Source organism: Dendropsophus ebraccatus, chromosome 12, assembly GCF_027789765.1.
Source record: "Dendropsophus ebraccatus isolate aDenEbr1 chromosome 12, aDenEbr1.pat, whole genome shotgun sequence".
NCBI lineage: Eukaryota > Metazoa > Chordata > Amphibia > Anura > Hylidae > Dendropsophus > Dendropsophus ebraccatus.
In genome coordinates, this window is record NC_091465.1 from 23,936,251 (window position 1) to 23,956,672 (window position 20,422).

Here is a 20,422-nt window from a genome sequence, read left to right on the forward strand (position 1 = left end):
GGAACTGAATGAGTCTGACACACAGTAATATGTTTTCTTATTTGTGGAATCAGCACACGCATTGATGGAGTCTTATGAGATCAGATGTAGGCAAATGTATGCAACCCAAAGAAAAAAAATATAGGCATAGATACATTGGCGACTGTTGGCACATTGGCACTGTTACTTTATAATCAAAAGATCTGGTAGCCCTGGGATCTTTAAAGGGGTTGTCCCACAGAACTTATTCCTAGTCACATAGTAACATAGGTTGAAATAAGACAAGAGTCCATCAGGTTCAACCTAGAGGAACCCTACTGTGTTGATCATACGGGGATAAATTACTGATCATGGAGGGTCTGACTGCTTGGACCCTGCAAACTTTAGTACCCATGTCTCAGCTGAAAACACTGCAGCTCCATTCAATCTCTAAGGGAGTCTGAGGAGCCCATAGAGTCTCCCTTAAGGCCGTATTATACAACACAATCTAGATGAGAAAGCGAGCACTTACCTGTCAGCGGTCAGTCCATTGTTTTTAGAGCAGAAAGGTGGTCGGTAAACTAGACAAGGAGCTGTCAACAATGGGAAGGAAAGAGCGGCAGAAGGAGGCAAGCTGCTAATTTGCAATTAATGTATTCGCAAAAATTATTAACTTGACAAGTCTTACAAGCATGACTAGGTTAGTTGAGATGGCAATACCCCTTTAAGGGCCTTATTAGATGACCTGACATTCACTGTCAGCGAGCGCCAATCTGCTAGATTAGCACTAGCTTACCTAGCCTATTATGCGGCTCGATAATCGTGCAGATAGGACATTGTTAGCGATGTCCGTGCAGCCCTTAATCTAAAGTGGTAATACTAGGGCAGATATTCTATACTTACCTTGCTCCCTGGAGATCCTCCTGCCTGTTCCCAGCTCACTGCAGCTGCTGCTAGCATTTCCAAGACCATCTCTGGAGTGACAGGCTGCTCAGCCAATCACTGCCTGCAATGCTGTCCCATCTTGGTCAGTGATTGGCTAAAAGGCTTGTCACTTCAGAAATAGGCTTGGAAGTGTCAGTGGTGGCTGCGATAAACGGGAAACACAGGAAAAAGGCAGCAGGACACCGGGGACCGTGGAAAATAAGTATACATCTTTATTATTTTACTTTACAGTGTCATCAGCCATCAGCACGTAGCAACAAGAAGTCGGTGATCAGCCAATAATCGGCTCCACAGCTGATCGTAGTCTTTATTACATGGAGCGATGTCTGCCCGATACTGCCTGATAGGGACGACAATTGCTGTGTATTCGGGCTCTAAGATTTGGAAACAAAAGCATTACTACCCCGAACATTATTTTCACCAAGCAGCTTCCCTGCACTGCAGGTACACAGGGCTGGTTAGACGAAGGAGGCGAAGGTGTGTAAATGCTCCTTCCATGTGTGATGTGATAAGAAGCTTCTGCAAGTTCTCAGCCGCCCTGTAGACTCCTGTAGAGCTACAGATAAAGAGCCATTCCCCCCACTGTTTCTGAAAGTACTACTGACCAATAAATAAAGTGGAGGAGCAGTCACTGACCATGGAGGGGAAGATAGAAGACTTCAGTATCCTGCCCCTCATACGAGTTCTGAGTAGTTGTAAATTTACACAACATGGCTGTATTTAAAGGGGTTATCCAGCTCTACAAAAACATGGCCACTCTCTTCCAGAGACAGCCCCACTCTTGTCTCCGGCTTGGTCGGGGTTTTGCTGCTCAGTTCCATTGAAGTGAATGGAGCTTAATTGCAAACCGCACCTGAACTGGAGACAAGAGTCGTGTTGTCTCTAAAAGAAAGTGACCATGTTTTTGTAGCACTGGATAACCCCTTTAACTGGGCTACTCACATGATAGTAGTATTGGAGAAGATAGGAGCTAGACTGGGAGAACCGAAATAGGAAAAAAGTGCAGCAGAAATTGTCAGGAAAGGGAGAATGAAAGGACATAAGCAGAATGTTAAAGGGAATGTGACCTATTCCTTAAATTAAAGGAAGAAAAACAGAAGAGGGGCACCTTCTTGTGCAGTATATACCAAAAAGGCTAATGTATCCTATCGGGGTGCTATGAAACGCACTCACCTGAAGGAGTTGTGCAAGGAATAGGCACAACTCTATCGTAGGCATGACACCACAGCTGTTCCTGGGGGTGACACCACCAGAGGTGGGCAGTAAGCATGCAGGACTGGACCACAGACAAGCCCGCTAAGTGGATCAGCGCAGATGTAATATAAATCCAGGTTACAGTCACAATCAGTAGTAGAATCGGACCACAGGATGGTGAAGCCAAACAGTTCATTTATTAGCAGCGCATTTTGGCCCGTTAAGTTAAACATATGCCTTTCTCAAGCTTGAAAGTTTAGTGCTATGATGAGATGCCTGAACTGCACCCATAGGAGCTTGTAATATCAGCTGCTCTCGTCTGTGCAGGATCAGATTACTTGTTAATAGCCCAACCAGAAAGCAGGAAAATTAGGGCTCAATAATAAAGGGGTCGGCCACGTAATAGTAAAATAGTTCACTGTACAGTATTAGAAAGTGTATACACTGCCCTTGACAGCAGCTCCCGGTGTACCTCATAGGGTTAAAATCAGACTCCTCCCCTCCAGGCTGTGCTGTCCTACTCTGTGGTGAGCCTGTACATAAGATGGCCGACATGGAGAAGTATGTGACCATCCCCCCCCCCATAGACATATACAGGCTCAATGTTGGACACTTGGGGGCTAGGCATGGTTACATACTCCTTCATGTCAGCCATCATATGGACAGAATCACCACAGAGTAGAACAGCACAGCCTGGAGGAGGGGAGGCTGATATTAGCTCTATGAGGTAGACAGGAAGCTGCTGTCAGTAAGTGCTGTGAGTACACTTACTAATACTGAAACAATTTTACTATAAAGTAGCCAACCCTTTAAGGGTGCGTTCACACGTACAGGATCCGCAGTAGATTTGATGGCCCAGATTAGAATGCTTTGAATCTGCAACTTCAAATCTGTGCCATCAAATCTGCTGCAGATCCTGTACGTGTACTGTACGTGTGAACGCACCCTTAGGCCATGTTCCCACATAGTAAGACACTGGCCATTGTCAGAGAAGATCATCCCCGGCCAGATGATCTTCACTGCCGCTGAATTTGGATGCGGGTGCATCAGTGTGCGCCCACATCCTAATTCCCCACTGCACACCGGAGCCGCATGCTCCATAGTGTGCACTGACATGGTTTTCTGCGGCCGCTATTCAATGAATAGCAGCCGGAGAAAAGTGACGTCAGTTTTTTGCGGCCCCGCTAGGGATCCCGGCCGGTGTGTATACCATGTGCAACATCTGCAGGCACCAAGGGCAACATCTGCAAAGAGTTTGTATGTTCTCTCCGTGTTTGCGTGGGTTTCCTCCGGGTACTCCGGTTTCCTCCCACACCCAAAACATACAGATTGATGGATTTAGATTGTAAGCCCTAATGGGGACAGGGAGCAATAATTGGCAAAACTATGTAAAGTGCTGCAGAATCTGTGTGTGCTATACAAATAAAAGCGTTATTATTATTATTACTATTATTATTGTGTGTATACATTCCAGCCAGAATTCCATAAAAGGCAGCACTACGTTTTTTTTTTGGGCAGGGGGCGCCGCACTAGCCCTTTAAGCCCTGTGCTGATGCCGGCCCTGCCTTCCATCATCAGGGTATGTTCACACTAAGTAAATTAGGCGGAATTCCGTGGCAGAACTTTCCGCCGTGGAATCCCGCTTGTCTCAGTGTGCCATAGCATCTCTATGGGAGAATGCGTGCTCCTCCGCTGCCGCCGCTCTCCACTCAAAGAAGTGGCATGCCACTTCTTTGAGAGGAGAGCGGTGGCAGCGGAGGCGCGCATGCTCTCCCATAGATGAGCTATGGCACATGGCAGAAAGTTCTGCCGGGGAATTCCACCTAATTTACTCAGTGTAAAGTTCTGCTGATTTATGTTGTTTCAATCCGCTTCCCTCCATTTGTAGCCTGTGTGATTCCTAACATTGTAAATGACTCCATTAGCCAAAAATAACATTTTTCCAGAAAAAAACTGATGTAAGGCAATGGTTATACTGGTATAAATATTTGTGCGCGTGTCAAAAAACTAAAATAAGATATTGCAGCGGCGTATGAGAAGATAAGCAACTCCGCCGTCATTATTACACGTGACTAATCCAGCAAGCTTGTTATTATATACTCCTTAACCCCCCCCCAAAAAAAACTCTTTGACCAAACACACACACTCCTTTGTGTTAAGAGCTCAGTACTGTCACCAACACAGCACAAACATTCTACCTCCTAAATATAATTCTGCCATATACTGCATCCAGTGACTATAGTACAGCCATAGGCCATGTTCACATGGCTTAAGACACCAGACTTTCTGTGACCCAGCTGGGTCACAGAACAGCTGGTATCAGAGAAGAACGGCCAGTGTCAGAGAGAAGATCTGGCAGTACCGTCCAGATGATCATCATTTCTGCGGAACTGAGATGCGGGCATACCCGTGTGTGTCTGCATCCCAATTCACTGCTTCACACAATGAATAGTGGCCGCAGAAAACTGACATGTCATTTTCTTGCGGCACCGCTTGCGATCCTAGCCAGAGTGTATATTATGTGTATACGCTCCAGACGGATTCCATTCATTCACAAACAACATGTGTGCATACCTTCCAACTTACATAACCAGGGCCGGACTGGCACTGAAAAGCAGCCCTGGCACACAAACCCCACCAGCCCACATATAAATCTTCCCGCACCCATTGCACCAACTGTGCAATGGAAAAATTAAACATTTTTTCAGATACCAGGTGTACGCAGGTGCTAAAGAGTAATATCAACCAGCAGACTATAGAGAGTACAGCAGCCATCAGATGCAGAATATAGAACAATAACTTAGGATCTGTCTGCTCTCCTGTCATCTGTCATTCATAATAGTAAAGGTATTTTTTTTCCTGAAAACTATTCAGTCCATTCCTCAGCACCTTAACATCAGCAAAACAGCACCTTAACATCTTAAAGTTATAGTACTGAAATAATTCAGGGGCATCTTTCCTTCCTGCCTCCGTATTGTGCTGTTCCCCTGTTATTCCTCCTGGAAATCTATATACTCCCATTATTTATAGTGTGCACCTCCTCACCAAACTATAGGGACAGAGAAGGTGATGCACCATAAAGGATGGGGGGGGAGTATACAATGAACAAGTATAATCCCACACATGGTACCATCATACTGACCACATCCAGTACACACAGACCAACTGTATATGAGGGTTAAATGATAACACCACACCATTACCAGATATTACCACCACATAATATGTTACCATTATAGTCTTACTAAATAAAACCAAAGGTAATATTACCAATAACACTATACAGGGAGCAAATAATGCTGCCATGCCATGACCACATATCACCACCACATAATGACTAATACCATCATACTGTGTATAAAACCCTTTCTGTAGACCATTTATACCTCCATACATTGAGCATAGTACAGCACAGTTACAGCACATTCAGTGACTCACTAGTTACGTCTTCTCTGACTGGCGTCTTCCTCTTTTGTTGTCTTCCCCACTTGAACCAGGCTGATGATTTCTTCTGGTCACGATTAATCTCCACAGAATCTGTCAGACACACATTTTAGGCTCTGACATTTTATAACACTACCTACCCACCTCTATACAAGCTGCCCATCCATAGTGCCCCAAATGCTAATAATGCCCTCCTCTCTAGCCCATGCAGTATTAGTTCCCTTAACAGTACCCCTTATTACTGCCCCATATAGAAGTTACCCCATAATAGTGTCCCTGCACAGTAGTTACCCCATTATTTCCCCCATGCTGCGGGTAATCCTATAAGTGTTCAAAATAGTAGTAATTCCCCAATGGTGCACCATATAGATCCCTCCTTAGCGCCCAATATAGTAGCTAACTCCTCCCAGTAATGCCTCATATACTAGTTTCCCCCCCCCCCAATAGTGACGCCCATAGTAGCCATTCCCCCAGTAGTGTCCCATATAGTATCTATTACCCCATAGTGCCCAGTTTAGTATCCAATCCCTCACATAGGGGCCCATATTATATCTAATCGCCCGATTGAATACTAAATGGGACACTATCTCCCCAATAGTGACCTATGTTGTAGTCAATCCCCCAATAATGTCCCGTATAGTATCCAATCCCCCCAATAGTTCCCTCATAGTAGCCAATCCCCCAAAAGTGCCCCACATACACATAGTAGCCAATCCCCCAATAGTAATATTGCTTCATATAGTGGCCAATCCACCCCCCCTCCCCATAGTCAGGGCTGTAGAGTCTGAGTCGTGGAGTCAGAGTCGGAGCTAGTTTTGGCTGGAGTCGGAGTTGGAAAAAAAAATGTCTCGACTCCAGCTTTAAAAAAAAATCTTTAAAAAATTTAAAATTGAGTTTTGATATGAATTTTATAAGTTTTGCTCATCAATATATTTTATGAGCAACATTCTAATGGGTCACTGAGCTATTGTTTCTGAGCTGGAAGAGTCCATTGTGTGGGGGGGAGATCTGTGCTGTTCTCTTCCTGGACGATGGATGATTGTATATGAGCAGCAGTGTAATATGAAGAGGAGGAGCAGTAACCTCTGTCCTCAGTGTGGTGTTTTCTCTCTGGGAGAAGATTGTGTGTTTTTCTTCAGTGTTCTATGGCTGCAGCAGGCTGTGTGTGCGTGCTATTGCTGCAGCAGGCTGTGTGTATGAGTGTGTGTGTGTGTGTGTGTGTGTGTGTGTGTGCGCGCGCTATGGCTGTAGAAGGCTGTGTGTGTGTGTGTGTGCGCTATGGCTGTAGCAGGCTGTGTGTGTGTGTTATTGCGTGCCCCCACAGTGCTCCTCAACATCACTATGTGTGACCCCCTGTATATCACTATGGCTGACCCCTCTGTGTCAGTGTTTCTTTGTGTATGGTGAATATTTAGTTAGAAACATAGAAGACTGTCAGCAGGAAAAGACCACCTGCTCCATCTAGTCTAGTTCTTCAGGACATGGAGTTGTTCAGGACATGGAGGCTGGAGACTGGCTGCACCCACAGGAGAAGCTGCTTTATATACAGTATATATTCCCTCAGAAGTCGCCCCAGGATCCTGTAGGACATTAGGGAGAAGCTGCTGAGCCAGTGTGATAAATAACTCCCCTGGTATATGACTGGCCATTTATCAAGGAGCAGGAGTCCGGAGTCGGAGTCGGTCCTGATAAGATTCAGGAGTCTGAGTTGGAGTCGGAGCTGCGGCTTACCGACTCCACAGCCCTGCCTATAGTCCCCCACATAGTAGCCAATCCCCCAATAGTAATATTGCCCCATATAGTGGCCAATCCCCCCCCCCCCCCAATAGTCCCCCATATAGTAGTCACCCAATAGTATTATTGTCCCATATAGTGGCCAATCCACCCCCCCCCCCAATAGTCCCCAATATAGTAGTCACCCAATATTATTATTGCCCCATATAGTGGCCAATCCACCCCCCCCCCCCATTCAGCTGCCCCAAGCAGTATATAGACCCCCTGTGTGCTGACCCAAGTAGTATATAGACCCCTGTGAAGCCCCAGTAGTCTATAGTCCCCCTGTGTGCTACCCCAGTTAAATATAGCCCCCCTGTGTCTTCCCCATTATATAGCCCCACTGTGTGCTCCCCCTATTTATATAGATCCCCGCTGTGCGCTCCCCCAGTTACACAGGCCCCTGTGTGCTCCCCCTCCCATATAGTATATAACACAATAAAAGAATACTCACCTGGGTCCGGTCGTCTCCTCTTCTCTTCACTCTTGTGGTCGCAAGTCTTTTCCCTGCGATCACAAGAGGCTGCACTCCCCTTTTTCTGGCGCTGATGCTCCAGTGATGTCACTGGAGCACCGTCACCACAAGGACAGAGCGGCCACTTGTGACCGCAGGGAAAACACTTCCTGCGGCCACAAAAGTGACTGACAGGAAGGGAGCCAATGGCTACCGCCCTGTCAGTGCTGCTGCTACATGTAACTGTGAGCGCTCATTACGAGTGCTCATAGTTACAGTTCAGATCACATCAGCGAGCGGGGCAGCGGCCCTGTCTAGCGGTCTTGAGCACAAGAGAAGAGCGGGGCGTGAGGGCCCCCCTGGATGTTGGGGGCCCCAAGCGATTGCTTGGGGTGCTTGGTGCCAAAGACCGCTACTGCCCACACATAGTATTAGTGCCCCATATAGCAGTCAATCCCCCTCCCCCAATAGTGCCCCATTTACTATGCATAATTGCCGCCCCACCTCCACAGTATGCAGTGCAGTGCCCCCACCAGAAAAATAACAAAACAGTAACTCACCTGTAACCCGATCCCCAGCAGCTCCTCTCCCGGCAGTCGTCTCCTCTGCCATCTTCCTCTCCGCTGGCATCTTCCGGCACAGCCAGAGAGGTACGGACACTCTGTCCTTCCCTGAAGGTCCCGGCAGCCGCTATCGTTTATCTGTGTCTGACTGTCTGTGCCACACACACGTGATACGTGGATGAATGATAGAGGCTGCCGGGACCTCCAGGGAATGACAGAGTGTCTGTACCTCTCTGCTTGTGCCGGAAGTGTACGGCAGCTGATGGCCCTCTCAGTTTGGCGGCGGCCCTCAGCCGCCAATTAGTGGCCGGCGGGGGCGGGCTGTGTGGATGGCAGGTAATCTAGCCACAACATTTTTTCAGTCCGGGTGGCCCCCGGAGTGGCAATCTGGGCAGCCCAGCCAGCATTTGGCCGGCATGCCAGATTGCCAGTCCGGGCCTGTACATAACCATACCTCCAAACTTTTGCTGGGAGGAAAGAGGGACAGTCATGGCAATGCACCACTCCCTTCACGTAACCACGCCCCCATATCCATGTCACCTATTACCATTATATAAAAAACAAATATTATCACCACATTGTGACTTATACCCCCCATACCATTACTACATAACATCCACTATACAAAGACCAGTATCTCCACTACACAGGCTCACAATAGACTGAAGAGTATGCTGAGATTTGTAGTCCTACAGGGAATAAGGGACAGGCTGACCATAGACTGCTGGTCATGCTGAGCATTGTAGTACTACATGGGATAAGGGACAGGCTGACCATAGACTGCTGGGCATGCTGAGCATTGTAGTACTACATGGGATAAGGGACAGGCTGACAATAGACTGCTGGGTATGCTGACCATTGTAGTACTACACAGGATAAGGGACAGGCTGACCATAGACTGCTGGGTATTGTGACAATCTGGGGGTTACTCACTTGCTGGGATCGCCATCTCCTGGGCCTGAGACAGTTGGCACATCACAAATTGCAGTCCAGTCAGTGCTGTATGCTTTATACAGTCAGTCAGTCAGCTTTATTTATCCGTTCAAAGAAAAACACAAGACATAGGCAACACTACCAATAAAATAAAACCTGGGCCGTCTAGCCACTGACTAACAGAACACAGCATCCCTAGCCTAATGCTCAATATCACTAGCTCCACTGGTCTCACCCAGACTTCTTGTCTGCAGCTCCCACAGGCCTAGCGCTGCCTGTGTTCTCCCACCCTAGGAGTCTTCACCTGGGAAGCTCTGGAGTCTCTAATAGATCCACCAGGTGGTTTCAGAGCCTCATTAGCTCTAAGGCTGGAGTGAAGGATCTGGACCAGGAGCTCCACCTGAACTCCAATTCCCACTCCAGAAGCATAGAACTGCCTCTTACAGCCCCACCATGCCACAGTATGCTGAGCATTGTAGTACTACAGGAAATAAGGGACAGGCTGATCATAGACTGCTGGGTATTCTGAGCATTGTAGTACTACATGGGATAAGGGACAGGCTGACCATATGCAGCGAGCCGGGGTGCGTGGGAAGAGAGTGAGGGGGATGAGGAGAGGATGATGGTGATGGTAGTCTCTCCTGAGCGTGGCGCTGAGCTCCTCTGTGAGGGGACGCACTAAGGGCTGAAGGGGGAGAGTGTGCTATACCTGCAGGATGGCTGGAACTTGTCACGGTCACAGGTGGGCCCGAGGGCTTCTGCAGGTACAGGGGGACTCTCTGGCGCTTCCCGGGTATCACTCTCTCTTCTGTGGCTGCTGCAGCGGTTTCTGTAGGGGGGCTGCACCCGTGTGTAAGGTGGTCGGTGGTGTAGACCTGTAGTTCCCCCGGGGCCAACCCCAAAATACTGCTGTCTGGTAATATGGCCCTTGATGGCGGTGTGGTGCAGGTTGACCAGACAACAGGGAGACAAGAAGGGAGGCAGTGTAACAACAACTCCTTTACTGTTAGTCTTGCAGATGTTATACAGTCCTTTGGTACACAGCGGTGACTACTGGCGGCTTTGACTGGGTTACTGTACTGATGGAGAGCCTGGTGGTGTGAAGAGAGACGACCTGCCTTAGGTCCTGGTCTGCCAGTACGTGTGGGACGCTGGTGAGCACGGTGATCCTGTGGACTTCTCCCCAATGGCACTTGAGTCTGCTTTTCCCTCCCTGTCTGCCAGGGAGCTTCCTGCAAAATTACTGGGCCGGGCCTTAGGCCACAACTTTCGGGTCCCAGAGGTATCCAGGGGTCCTAGTCAATCCTACCCCCAAATGTCAGGAAGATGGGTGCCGAGGCCTAGGTTAACTCGGCTCCCTCCTACAGCCAAGTCTCTCCACTGGGTGTCTGTCTTTAGGATTCCCACTGACTGTATATGTGCTGGCCCTTTCCTGAGGGGGCACCTGACAAACTGTCTCTCAAGGTCTCTCTTTCTCTCACCTCCAGCTGTTTGTTCTCTTGCTGCTCTGTGTAAGATCTTTCTCCTTGTTCCCCTCAGCAGCTTTTCTCTCTGAGGTGATGTTATCCCCTCTACAGCTGGTCACTTGTCTCCTGTCTCACTTGTCTCAGCTAAGCTCTGCAACAGCTAGCCTTATATAGGGGGCCTATCTGCATAACCACACCCCCTTCTAGCAACTTCCTAAGCCTCTACCACACTACCTAAGCAGTTCCCACTAAGGTCAGTAGATGGCGCTGTTGTGTAGTGTGCAGTGTAAACATGTAACCCATCTCTGCCTGCCAGTTACTGGTACAGAGAAATACACAGAATAGTCATTTCAGGGTCATTTTTCTGAAAACAATAAATATCTATAGTACAAGTGATTTTAAGAAACTCTGTAATATGTTTTATTAACCAAAAGAGTTTCCTTCTGTACTGAAAAAGCTGTTTCCTAGCTCCCCCCCTGACTTCAGAAGAAGCAGGATTTCTGTGCCCATTATGCTTTATGGAGGGGGGAGGGGCTGAGAGGAGTGAGTGAGCACAGAGCAGTCCAGCACAGCACAGCACAACACTCTGCAATCTTCTCTCAGCAAGTTCATAGATAAGCACTGACCTTTCTGACCTCTGAATCCAACGTTTTATGTGCCCAGACAATCTACAAACAGCTGACATTCATGTCTCTTCTTCCTGTTCCCTCATCTCCCTCGGCCCTGCCCCCTCCATAGGATATAATGGACACGGCAGAACCCGTCTTTACTGGCTTCTCTGTAATATAGACCGCTTTGCCTGATAATGCACAGATAAGAAGTCGGGGGGAGGGGGAGGCTTGGGAATTGCTTCTTCAGTACAGAAAGAGGCTTTTTTGGCAAATAAAACCTATTATAGAGTTTCTTAAGGGGAACCAATCACCCAAAAAATCGATATGAAGGCAATAATGTGTTAATACACCCTCTAAAACACTTTCCACACATGTATCTATAGCAGCTGCCCCACACACCCCAAAATCATACTTTGATCTTGTCCCCGCCGCATGCAAATTCCAGATAGGTAGTCATGTGGGCGGTTCATCATTCCAAGTAGTCACATTCAGGCCGAGTAGGCACGGCCTCGGGGGGGGGATGGCTGTAATCACGCCTCTATGGGTGTCATACACAGCCCCTGTTACTGCATCATCATAGGGGGCGGGGCTGGGACTGTGTAACTGAGATCCTCCATATCCCCCCTGCACTGTATACGTGTAAACTGTCCTCACACACAGGCAGCTGCTGCTGCACACAGCCTCCCGGAATGGAGGATTCTACACCAGCTGCTGGCTGTAGAATCATTTAGGGATGCTCTTATCCCCCCTCCCCCTCCTCTCTCTCTTCATGTTCTCCGTGTGACTCCATCTCCCTGTGACAGCAGCAGCCCCCCTCCCTCCTCTCCCCTCTCCTTTCCTCCTCCTGCCGTGGGTGCTGCACTTCTTATCTCCCATCTCCCTCTCTGACAGCATAAGAGACGGAGCGGCACCAAAGGGAACGGGAGAGAGAGGAGGGAGCCACACACAGTAACTGCTGGAGGGGAGGGGGGATAAGGGCCTCCCTGAATGATTCTGCTGGTGTAGAATCCTCCATTCCGGGAGGCTGTGTGCAGCAGCAGCTGCCTGTGTGTGAGGACAGGTCACACATACATAGTGCAGGGGGGACATGGAGCCGCTGTGCTTTGGATCTCAGTTACACAGTCCCAGTCACGCCCCCTATGATGATGCAGTGTCAGGGGGCTGTGTATGACGCCCATAGAGGCGTGATTACAGCCAAACCCCGCCCCCTGAGGCCGTGACTACTGGGCCTGAATGTGACTACTTGGAAGGATGAACCGCCCACATGACTGCCTTCCTAGGATTTGCATACGGCGGGGACAAGATCAAAGTATGATTTTGGGGTGTGTGGGGCAGGGGCAGCTGCTATAGATACATGTGTGGGAAGTGTGTTGGAGGGGGTATAAGCACATATTATTGCCTTCATATTGATTTTTCAGGTGATTGGTTCCCTTTAAAATCACTTATACTACTGATTTCTGCAGAAAAAAAACATGACAATTACGCTTTAAGTTTTAAATCTTCACCACACCCAAGATCTCAGCTTGCTGTCTGTGAATGTCACATTATTTTTTTACACGCAAACCATACAAACGTAACACTTCTCACATGTGAGTATATCCAGCCTTAGGGTACTATTACACCAAGCAATTTTTGACGACTAACGATTAACGATCTTAAACGACCGCTAAGGCAAACGACCCGAAATTGTGCGCCCAATTACATGGAACGATGATCGTTATTTATGATCGTTCTTGCGGTCGTTTTGTCGTCGGTATTGCGTACATTTCAGCTGCGAATTCTTATTCCACCAAACAATGTGCGAACGATGTGCAAACGATGTGCGAACGATCAAACGATAAAAATAGGTCCGGATCCTATTAAACGATCAACGATTTCTCGTTGGTCGTTTAATCGTTGCCTGCTATTACAAGAAACGATTATCGTTCAAATCCGAACGATTTAACGATTTTTCGAACGATAATCGCTCCGTGTAATACTAGCCTTAGGCTATGTTCCCACACAGTATTTTTGCTCAGTATTTTGCAACCAAACTAGGAGTGGATTGAAAACACAGAAAGGCTATGTTCCCAAACTGTTGAAATTTAGTAGATGGCCGACGTTTAATGCCAAAATTGGCCGTTATTTCATAATAATTTTTTTTTTTTAACATAGTGTGTGTGACCATGGCCTTTCTGTGTTTTCACTCCTCTCCTGGTTTTGGTTGCAAAATTCTATGTGGGAACATACAATTAAAGAGGTATTCCAGGAAAAATTAACTTTTTCCATATCCATGGGATAGGGGAGAAGTAGAAGACTGCGAGGGGTCCAACCTTTGCACTCCCTGACAATCTCCGTATCAGGCCCCTGGCCTCTTTATTATGAATAAAGTGATGGGTATGGCCCGTTACCCGCGGCTCTATTTATTCCTATGGAGTCGACGGAAAGAGCCGAGTATGCACTTTCCATTGTGCCCCTTGAATGATCAAATGTGAGGATATCTAGCCTGAGCAATAATATAAGAGTATATCCAACATAACCAATCACATGTGAGGATATCCAGCCTGAGTGATCACATGTGAGGATATCCAGCCTGAGTGATCACATGTGAGGATATCCAACCTGACCAATCACATGTGAGGTTATCAAGCCTAGGTAAACACATGTAATGATATCCTACCAGACCAATCACATGTGAGGATATCCAGCCTAAGTGATCACATGTGAGGATATCCAGCCTGAGTGATCACATGTGAGGATATCCAGCCTGACAGATCACATGTGAGGATATCCAGCCTGACAGACCACATGTGAGGATATCCAGCCTGAGTGATCACATGTGAGGATATCCAGCCTAGGTGATCACATGTAAGGATATCCAACCAGACCAATCACATGTGAGGATATCCAGCCTAAGTGATCACATGTGAGGATATCCAGCCTGAGTGATCACATGCGAGGATATCCAGCCTGACAGATCACATGCGAGGATATCCAGCCTGACAGATCACATGCAAGGATATCCAGCCTGACAGATCACATGTGAGGATATCCAGCCTGAGCAATCACTGTGAGGATATCTAGCCTGACAGATCACATGTGAGGATATCCAGCCTGACAGATCACATGTGAGGATATCCAGACTGACAGATCACATGTGAGGATATCCAGACTGACAGATCACATGTGAGGATATCCAGACTGACAGATCACATGTGAGGATATCCAGCCTGACAGATCACATGTAAGGATATCCAGCCTGACAGATCACATGTGAGGATATTCAGCCTAGGTGATCACATGTAAGGATATCCAACCAGACCAATCACATGTGAGGATATCCAGCCTGAGCAATCACTGTGAGGATATCCAGCCTGACAGATCACATGTAAGGATATCCAGCCTGAGTGATCACATGTGAGGATATCCAGCCTGGGTGACCACATGTGAGGATATCCAGCCTAGGTGATCACATGTAAGGATATCCAACCAGACCAATCACATGTGAGGATATCCAGCCTGAGTGATCACATGCGAGGATATCCAGCCTGACAGATCACATGTGAGGATATCCAGACTGACAGATCACATGTAAGGATATCCAGCCTAGGTGATCACATGTAAGGATATCCAACCAGACCAATCACATGTGAGGATATCCAGCCTGAGCAATCACTGTGAGGATATCCAGCCTGACAGATCACATGTAAGGATATCCAGCCTGAGTGATCACATGTGAGGATATCCAGCCTGGGTGACCACATGTGAGGATATCCAGCCTAGGTGATCACATGTAAGGATATCCAACCAGACCAATCACATGTGAGGATATCCAGCCTGAGTGATCACATGCGAGGATATCCAGCCTGACAGATCACATGTGAGGATATCCAGACTGACAGATCACATGTAAGGATATCCAGCCTGAGCAATCACTGTGAGGATATCAAGCCTGAGCAATCACTATGAGGATATCCAGCCTGACAGATCACATGTGAGGATATCCAGCCTGAGCAATCACTATGAGGATATCCAGCCTGAGCAATCACTGTGAGGATATCCAGCCTGACAGATCACATGTGAGGATATCCAGCCTGACAGACCACATGTGAGGATATCCAGCCTGAGCAATCACTGTGAGGATATCCAGCCTGGGTGATCACTGTGAGGATATCCAGCCTGAGCAATCACTGTGAGGATATCCAGCCTGACAGATCACATGTGAGGATATCCAGCCTGGGTGACCACATGTGAGGATATCCAGCCTGGGTGATCACATGTGAGGATATCCAGCCTGACAGATCACGTGTAAGTTACGGTAACTACATTAGTGGAAAAACAAAGGGTAAATTTACACAAAGGAGAAATTCTTAAGACTAATAGGAATCCAGTCTATGTATTTTAAAAGGGCTTATCCAGCACTACAAAAACATGGCCACTTTTCCCCCTACTGTTGTCTCCAGTTCAGGTGCAGTTTGCAATTAAGCTCCATTTACTTAAATGGAACTGAGTTTTAAAACCCAGCCCAATCTGGAGACAACAGTAGGGGGAAAGTGGCCATGTTTCTTTAGTGCTGGATAACCCCTTCAAAACTTTTTTTGCTGTTTTTGTTCTTCTTGCCTTCTAAAAGCCATAAAGGGGTACTCCAGGGATAAAAAAACAAAAAACAAACAGCTTTTGACATACTGCTGGCTTTCTGTACAAAATAATACCCTTGCTTTTCGTACCTCACCATGCTCCCCCCGGGGGTTGGTATGTGACCCTTTTTTATTGTTTTGGTTCAACATTTTGATCTATATAAAAGTGGGTAATTTTAGTGTACTCTAATAAAGGTTATGTGTGAAAGGGTGGATATTGATTGAATTTAAGTATTTAAAGGTGAAATTCCCCATATTAAAAAAAAAATAAAAAATATATATATATATATATATATATATATATGTTGTTTTTTTTTAAAGGGAAACGATCAGCAGATTAGAAAAATGCACACCACTGATGTGTCCCTATAATGCACAGGTTATAGGGATCAGAATATGGTGATTTAAAGTGTTGTTTTTTGTTGTGAATAGGTTATGATTATTTTATGGCAGCATAACATAAAAAACACATACACATTGGGTATCATTATAATCCCTTTAACATAGGGAATGAGGTTAAAATGCTTCTCACAACCTTAAAAAAAAACCTCTTTAACATAATATTATACAGCTGCTTTCCATGCAGCTTCATGTAGTATAATGTGAATGGGCTACAAAGAGCAAGCCTGTGTTTCCCGTAGTCAGTAGTCCTGATCCCCTAGAGAACGTATCTTCATATCTAGACCTCCCTTGCTGACGTCAATCCCCCTATATTTCTTCAGTAAGCAGACGTCTACAGGAAAATGGCGGCCGGGTACTCAGCCGCGCCCTCTGTAATCCGCACGTCCCGCTTCTCTTATGATTGCGCCTCTGGCTCTGCTCCAAACACAAGAGAGAAACTAACGCTTACCTTCCTGTCTCACTCCCTTGACTCGCGACGCCATTTTGTCATAGACCAAAAGAGCTTCGGACTGCAGGCTTTCACAGTACGGAAGTGCCGTAATGTATAGCATTGTATAACGTTTTTTTTTTATTATGTAAGCAGCTGTCCATTGTGTCTATAGGGGAGAGCTGGAGAAAAACGGACAGTGTCACGTGGTGTTGTGTATCCCTTGTAGATTTGTTAGGCATGGCAGGTCCCTGTTTGTTGCTGTATGGCAGATAATACTTTTATTACAGATGCATGCTACACACCTTATCTGTATACAGTGTTGTATCAAAGTGTTACACTATGTAATGATATCTGTGAATTTGTAAAGATAATGGTATGTCAGATGCCAGGGAACACTCATTACAGAGGCGGAACTTAAAGGGGTTAACCAGGATTACAAGAATACTACCCCCCCCCCAAAAAAAAAACAGCGCCACCCCCTGGCAATTCTTTGGGCAGACGGTGGAATCCGCCTGTGCATAGAATTAGGTCTATGGTACAGGCAGAGATGTGCACGGCCACAAGCGGGGACGATCGACGGAATCCATGCGGATTTCTCACTTTGAACCCACCCTTAGGTTACATTCACACATGACTGCAATTGCAGACAGAACATAGGACCAATGGTATTCGATAGCCCTGTTCACACGTCCGTACGTGTGTACGGGGCCGCGATCCCTGCCGCAACAAAAAAGGACACACTGTTATGCGGACCGCATTTTGCAGCGTGGATCGCTATGGTAATGAAGTGGGAATGTAGCACAGATGCACAATGGTAGTGCAGGCTGTGAGTCCGCGGTCGTGGGCTGGACTACGGGTGTGTGAATATAGCCTTAGTCCTCCAGTGCTAAGATGGCTGTTTTTTTTATTTATGGAAATTAGCTCAGAAAGACGAGGGGGTGTTCCCCCTGAGTGAAAAAGCCCAGCTGTGTACATCTCACTGCCTGCAATGTCCCTGTGTTCACTTCTATTCTACCAGCATCCTCAATGATTGGTCTGCGCTTTTGAAAGCTTGAACAAGCCCTAGATGCAGCTGGAAGAAGCTTAGAGGAACGTGCATGCACTAAGCATAGTTTGCTTGGGATTTCATTGCAAGAGGCGTAGTTAAAATTAAAGGGAATGTGTCTCTTAAATTTATTTACTCTAAGGGGGACATTTATCATTGAAAAAACGCATATTTTTTGTCGGAAAGTGGCCAGATGCGGATACATTTTTCCGCGAATGGCCGTTTTGTAAATAAATATTCACATCTGATCACTTTCTGTCCGGTACGCTGGAGGGGCTTAGGGGGGGAGGGGCATAGAGGAGGCCGAATGACGGGGGGGACGCGGACTCAGAGTCCCCTCAATTCATCATTTTCTTTGCAATAAAGTAGTCAGGAAACCTACTCCAGCTCTGAGCTGGCGTAGGTTTTCTGGCGCGCTCACTGGTGCGCATGGGATTTATGTAGAGGCAGCGTGCCTCTACATAAATCTCCGTACTGTCAGGGCTGCGGAAACATATTTAAGTCCGGCGCAGAAAATGCCGGTCTTAATAAATGTCCCCCTAAATCTTTTATTGATTAGTCAGATACTGAAAGTTGTTCTTTTATTCTAAACCGTTTCTTTTTTCTGACTGTAATTTTTTTTATTTCACTTTTTGTACATTGTTATGGGGGCTGTCATATTGCCTGGGCTGTTCTTAACAGCATTTAGTGACATGCTTTACAGCAAGACTCATGGACATAGACGACAATAGACCGAGTCTGTTCCCTTGAGATAAATGTAAAACATCATTGAGCGTTCTCTGTGACCTTTGAAGAGGTCATTCTACTGGGAGCTACTATTGTCTTCTCTATCTACTGGTGTCACACGACGCTGCAATGCTGTACAGATCACTTTACAGCAGCTCCTCTTATCACCACAGACACAACAGGAAGTCTCAGCTTAGTTTTAGCCCCAGTGGTGAGAATGAAAATTGCAAGATATCAGGGTTATTTTATAATACAGCTAGAGAAATGGAAAATTAGAAAAAATGTCACTAAAAATTATTTAAAAATATGTTTAACATAAAAAGATTATTTAAACAATAAGTAATCTTCTGATGACACATTCCCTTTAAAGTCTAGTAGATGCCAATCAAGCAGCTGGAGGTGGAGAGAAGCGAGCACAAGGGGGTTGCAGACAAACACAGGGATTTACATAGTTGGGCTCATAGATCTATGGGAAACACCCCCTGGGCTTTTGGAGCTTAATTAATAATAAAAAGACAGCAATCTTGGCACTGGAGGGCTCCATCTTTAAAAGCAGGGTGGCAAAACCAGACTGAAATGCCCTATACAGCCAGGCACCCATGTGACAAGTTCACTTTAACTTGCGCCATCCTGAATCCTGGTTCATGCTGAAGCTGCTGACCGGTTCCCTTTAATACTTGTGTTTCTAGTGAATAAGCTGGCGGTTACATCTCGGGGAGTGATCACGGAGGCCACACAATGTCCCATCAGGTGAGTAAACCTGTGTGACACTACTGCTTGAGTTTTTGGGAATCTTCATGGTATCGGTTGCATGACTCTGGCTTGTTCCACAGGTGCCTATTATATTCCATGACGTTGCAGTATCATTCACAGAGGAGCAGTGGTTGCGTCTGCAGCACTGGCAGAGAGACCTCTACAAGAACGTCATGAGGCAGATACACCAAGCCCTGATGACACTAGGTGAGACTATATACAGGGCTAAATGGGGATATATTATCTCTACTGACAGGCTCTCTCTAATTAAAGAAAGACCCTCACCGATCAGGACCACAAGCCGGGAGAAAGTACCAATGGCCACTATGGCCACTATCTGTCCTAGTAAATTCTTGTATTTCCCATTAAAAAACAATTCTAGAACATCTTTCCTATAGCTCTGTGTTGTTCTGTTTCTCTATTAGGTTGGTTTCACACTGGCTAAACTTTTTGGAAAAAATGCCAAACAAAACACCATGGCCTCTCTGGTTTGTTTGGCAGTTTTTCCAAAACGCAGCATGCTAAGGGTTTGACTTGTTTTTTTTTTCTTTTTTTGCACAGTTTTGATAAACTGTGGCGCTTATTTCCTTATAGAGTTCAATGGAATTTCTTCTGTTCATCTCAAAAACGCCAGAGCCAAAAAAAAGCCAATTATACCAAATGTCGAAAACGCCTGAAAAAAAATGCCACAGTTTTTCTGGCGTTTTCTTGGAGGTCAGAAAAACGCCACAAACAAAGCGGTGTCAGGGGGCACCCTTACTTATTTTTTTAAAATATATAACTAAATAGCCAAGTAGGCGTTACTAGTTGGGGGCGTGTCCCTACACGGTCTGCATTGTCAGCTCTAATTGGATGGTGCTAGACAGCGTGCCAACTAGTTGATAGGTGTAGGAAGGACAGCACTTCCATGGGTGGTGGGGCTAGAGGTGGTAATATCCAAAGAAATAGTAGAGAAGACCTGGCACTCACCAAGTAGTTCTGCTTATTTATTGTAGTGCAATAATTATCAGATACAGTAAGGACGCGTTTCGGCCAAGCATGGCCTTCATCAGCTTTAGGTAGTATCATACTGTACTATAGTATACCATGCTTTGCCAAAACACGTCCTT

The 20,422-nt window shown here is 46.4% G+C and overlaps 3 protein-coding genes across 3 annotated transcripts in view; 2 read left to right on the top strand and 1 right to left on the bottom strand.

The window, feature by feature from the left end:
- The window catches only part of LOC138770027 (olfactory receptor 4Q3-like), a 936-nt gene extending 928 nt beyond the window's left edge, over positions 1-8 (top strand). The window contains exon 1 of the mRNA XM_069948893.1: positions 1-8. This exon is cut by the window's left edge and continues 928 nt beyond it. Coding sequence (XP_069804994.1) covers positions 1-8 — 8 coding nt within the window.
- The window catches only part of LOC138770025 (zinc finger protein 679-like), a 52,803-nt gene extending 35,957 nt beyond the window's left edge, over positions 1-16,846 (bottom strand). The window contains exon 1 of the mRNA XM_069948891.1: positions 16,808-16,846. The gene's annotated coding sequence lies outside the window, so the exon portion shown is untranslated. The remainder of the gene's footprint in view (positions 1-16,807) is intronic.
- The window catches only part of LOC138768671 (uncharacterized), a 32,127-nt gene continuing 28,537 nt past the window's right edge, over positions 16,833-20,422 (top strand). The window contains exons 1-3 of the mRNA XM_069946622.1: positions 16,833-16,883; positions 19,250-19,310; positions 19,394-19,520. Of these exons, the coding sequence (XP_069802723.1) occupies positions 19,299-19,310; positions 19,394-19,520 (139 nt within the window). The 5' untranslated portion in view covers positions 16,833-16,883; positions 19,250-19,298. The remainder of the gene's footprint in view (positions 16,884-19,249; positions 19,311-19,393; positions 19,521-20,422) is intronic.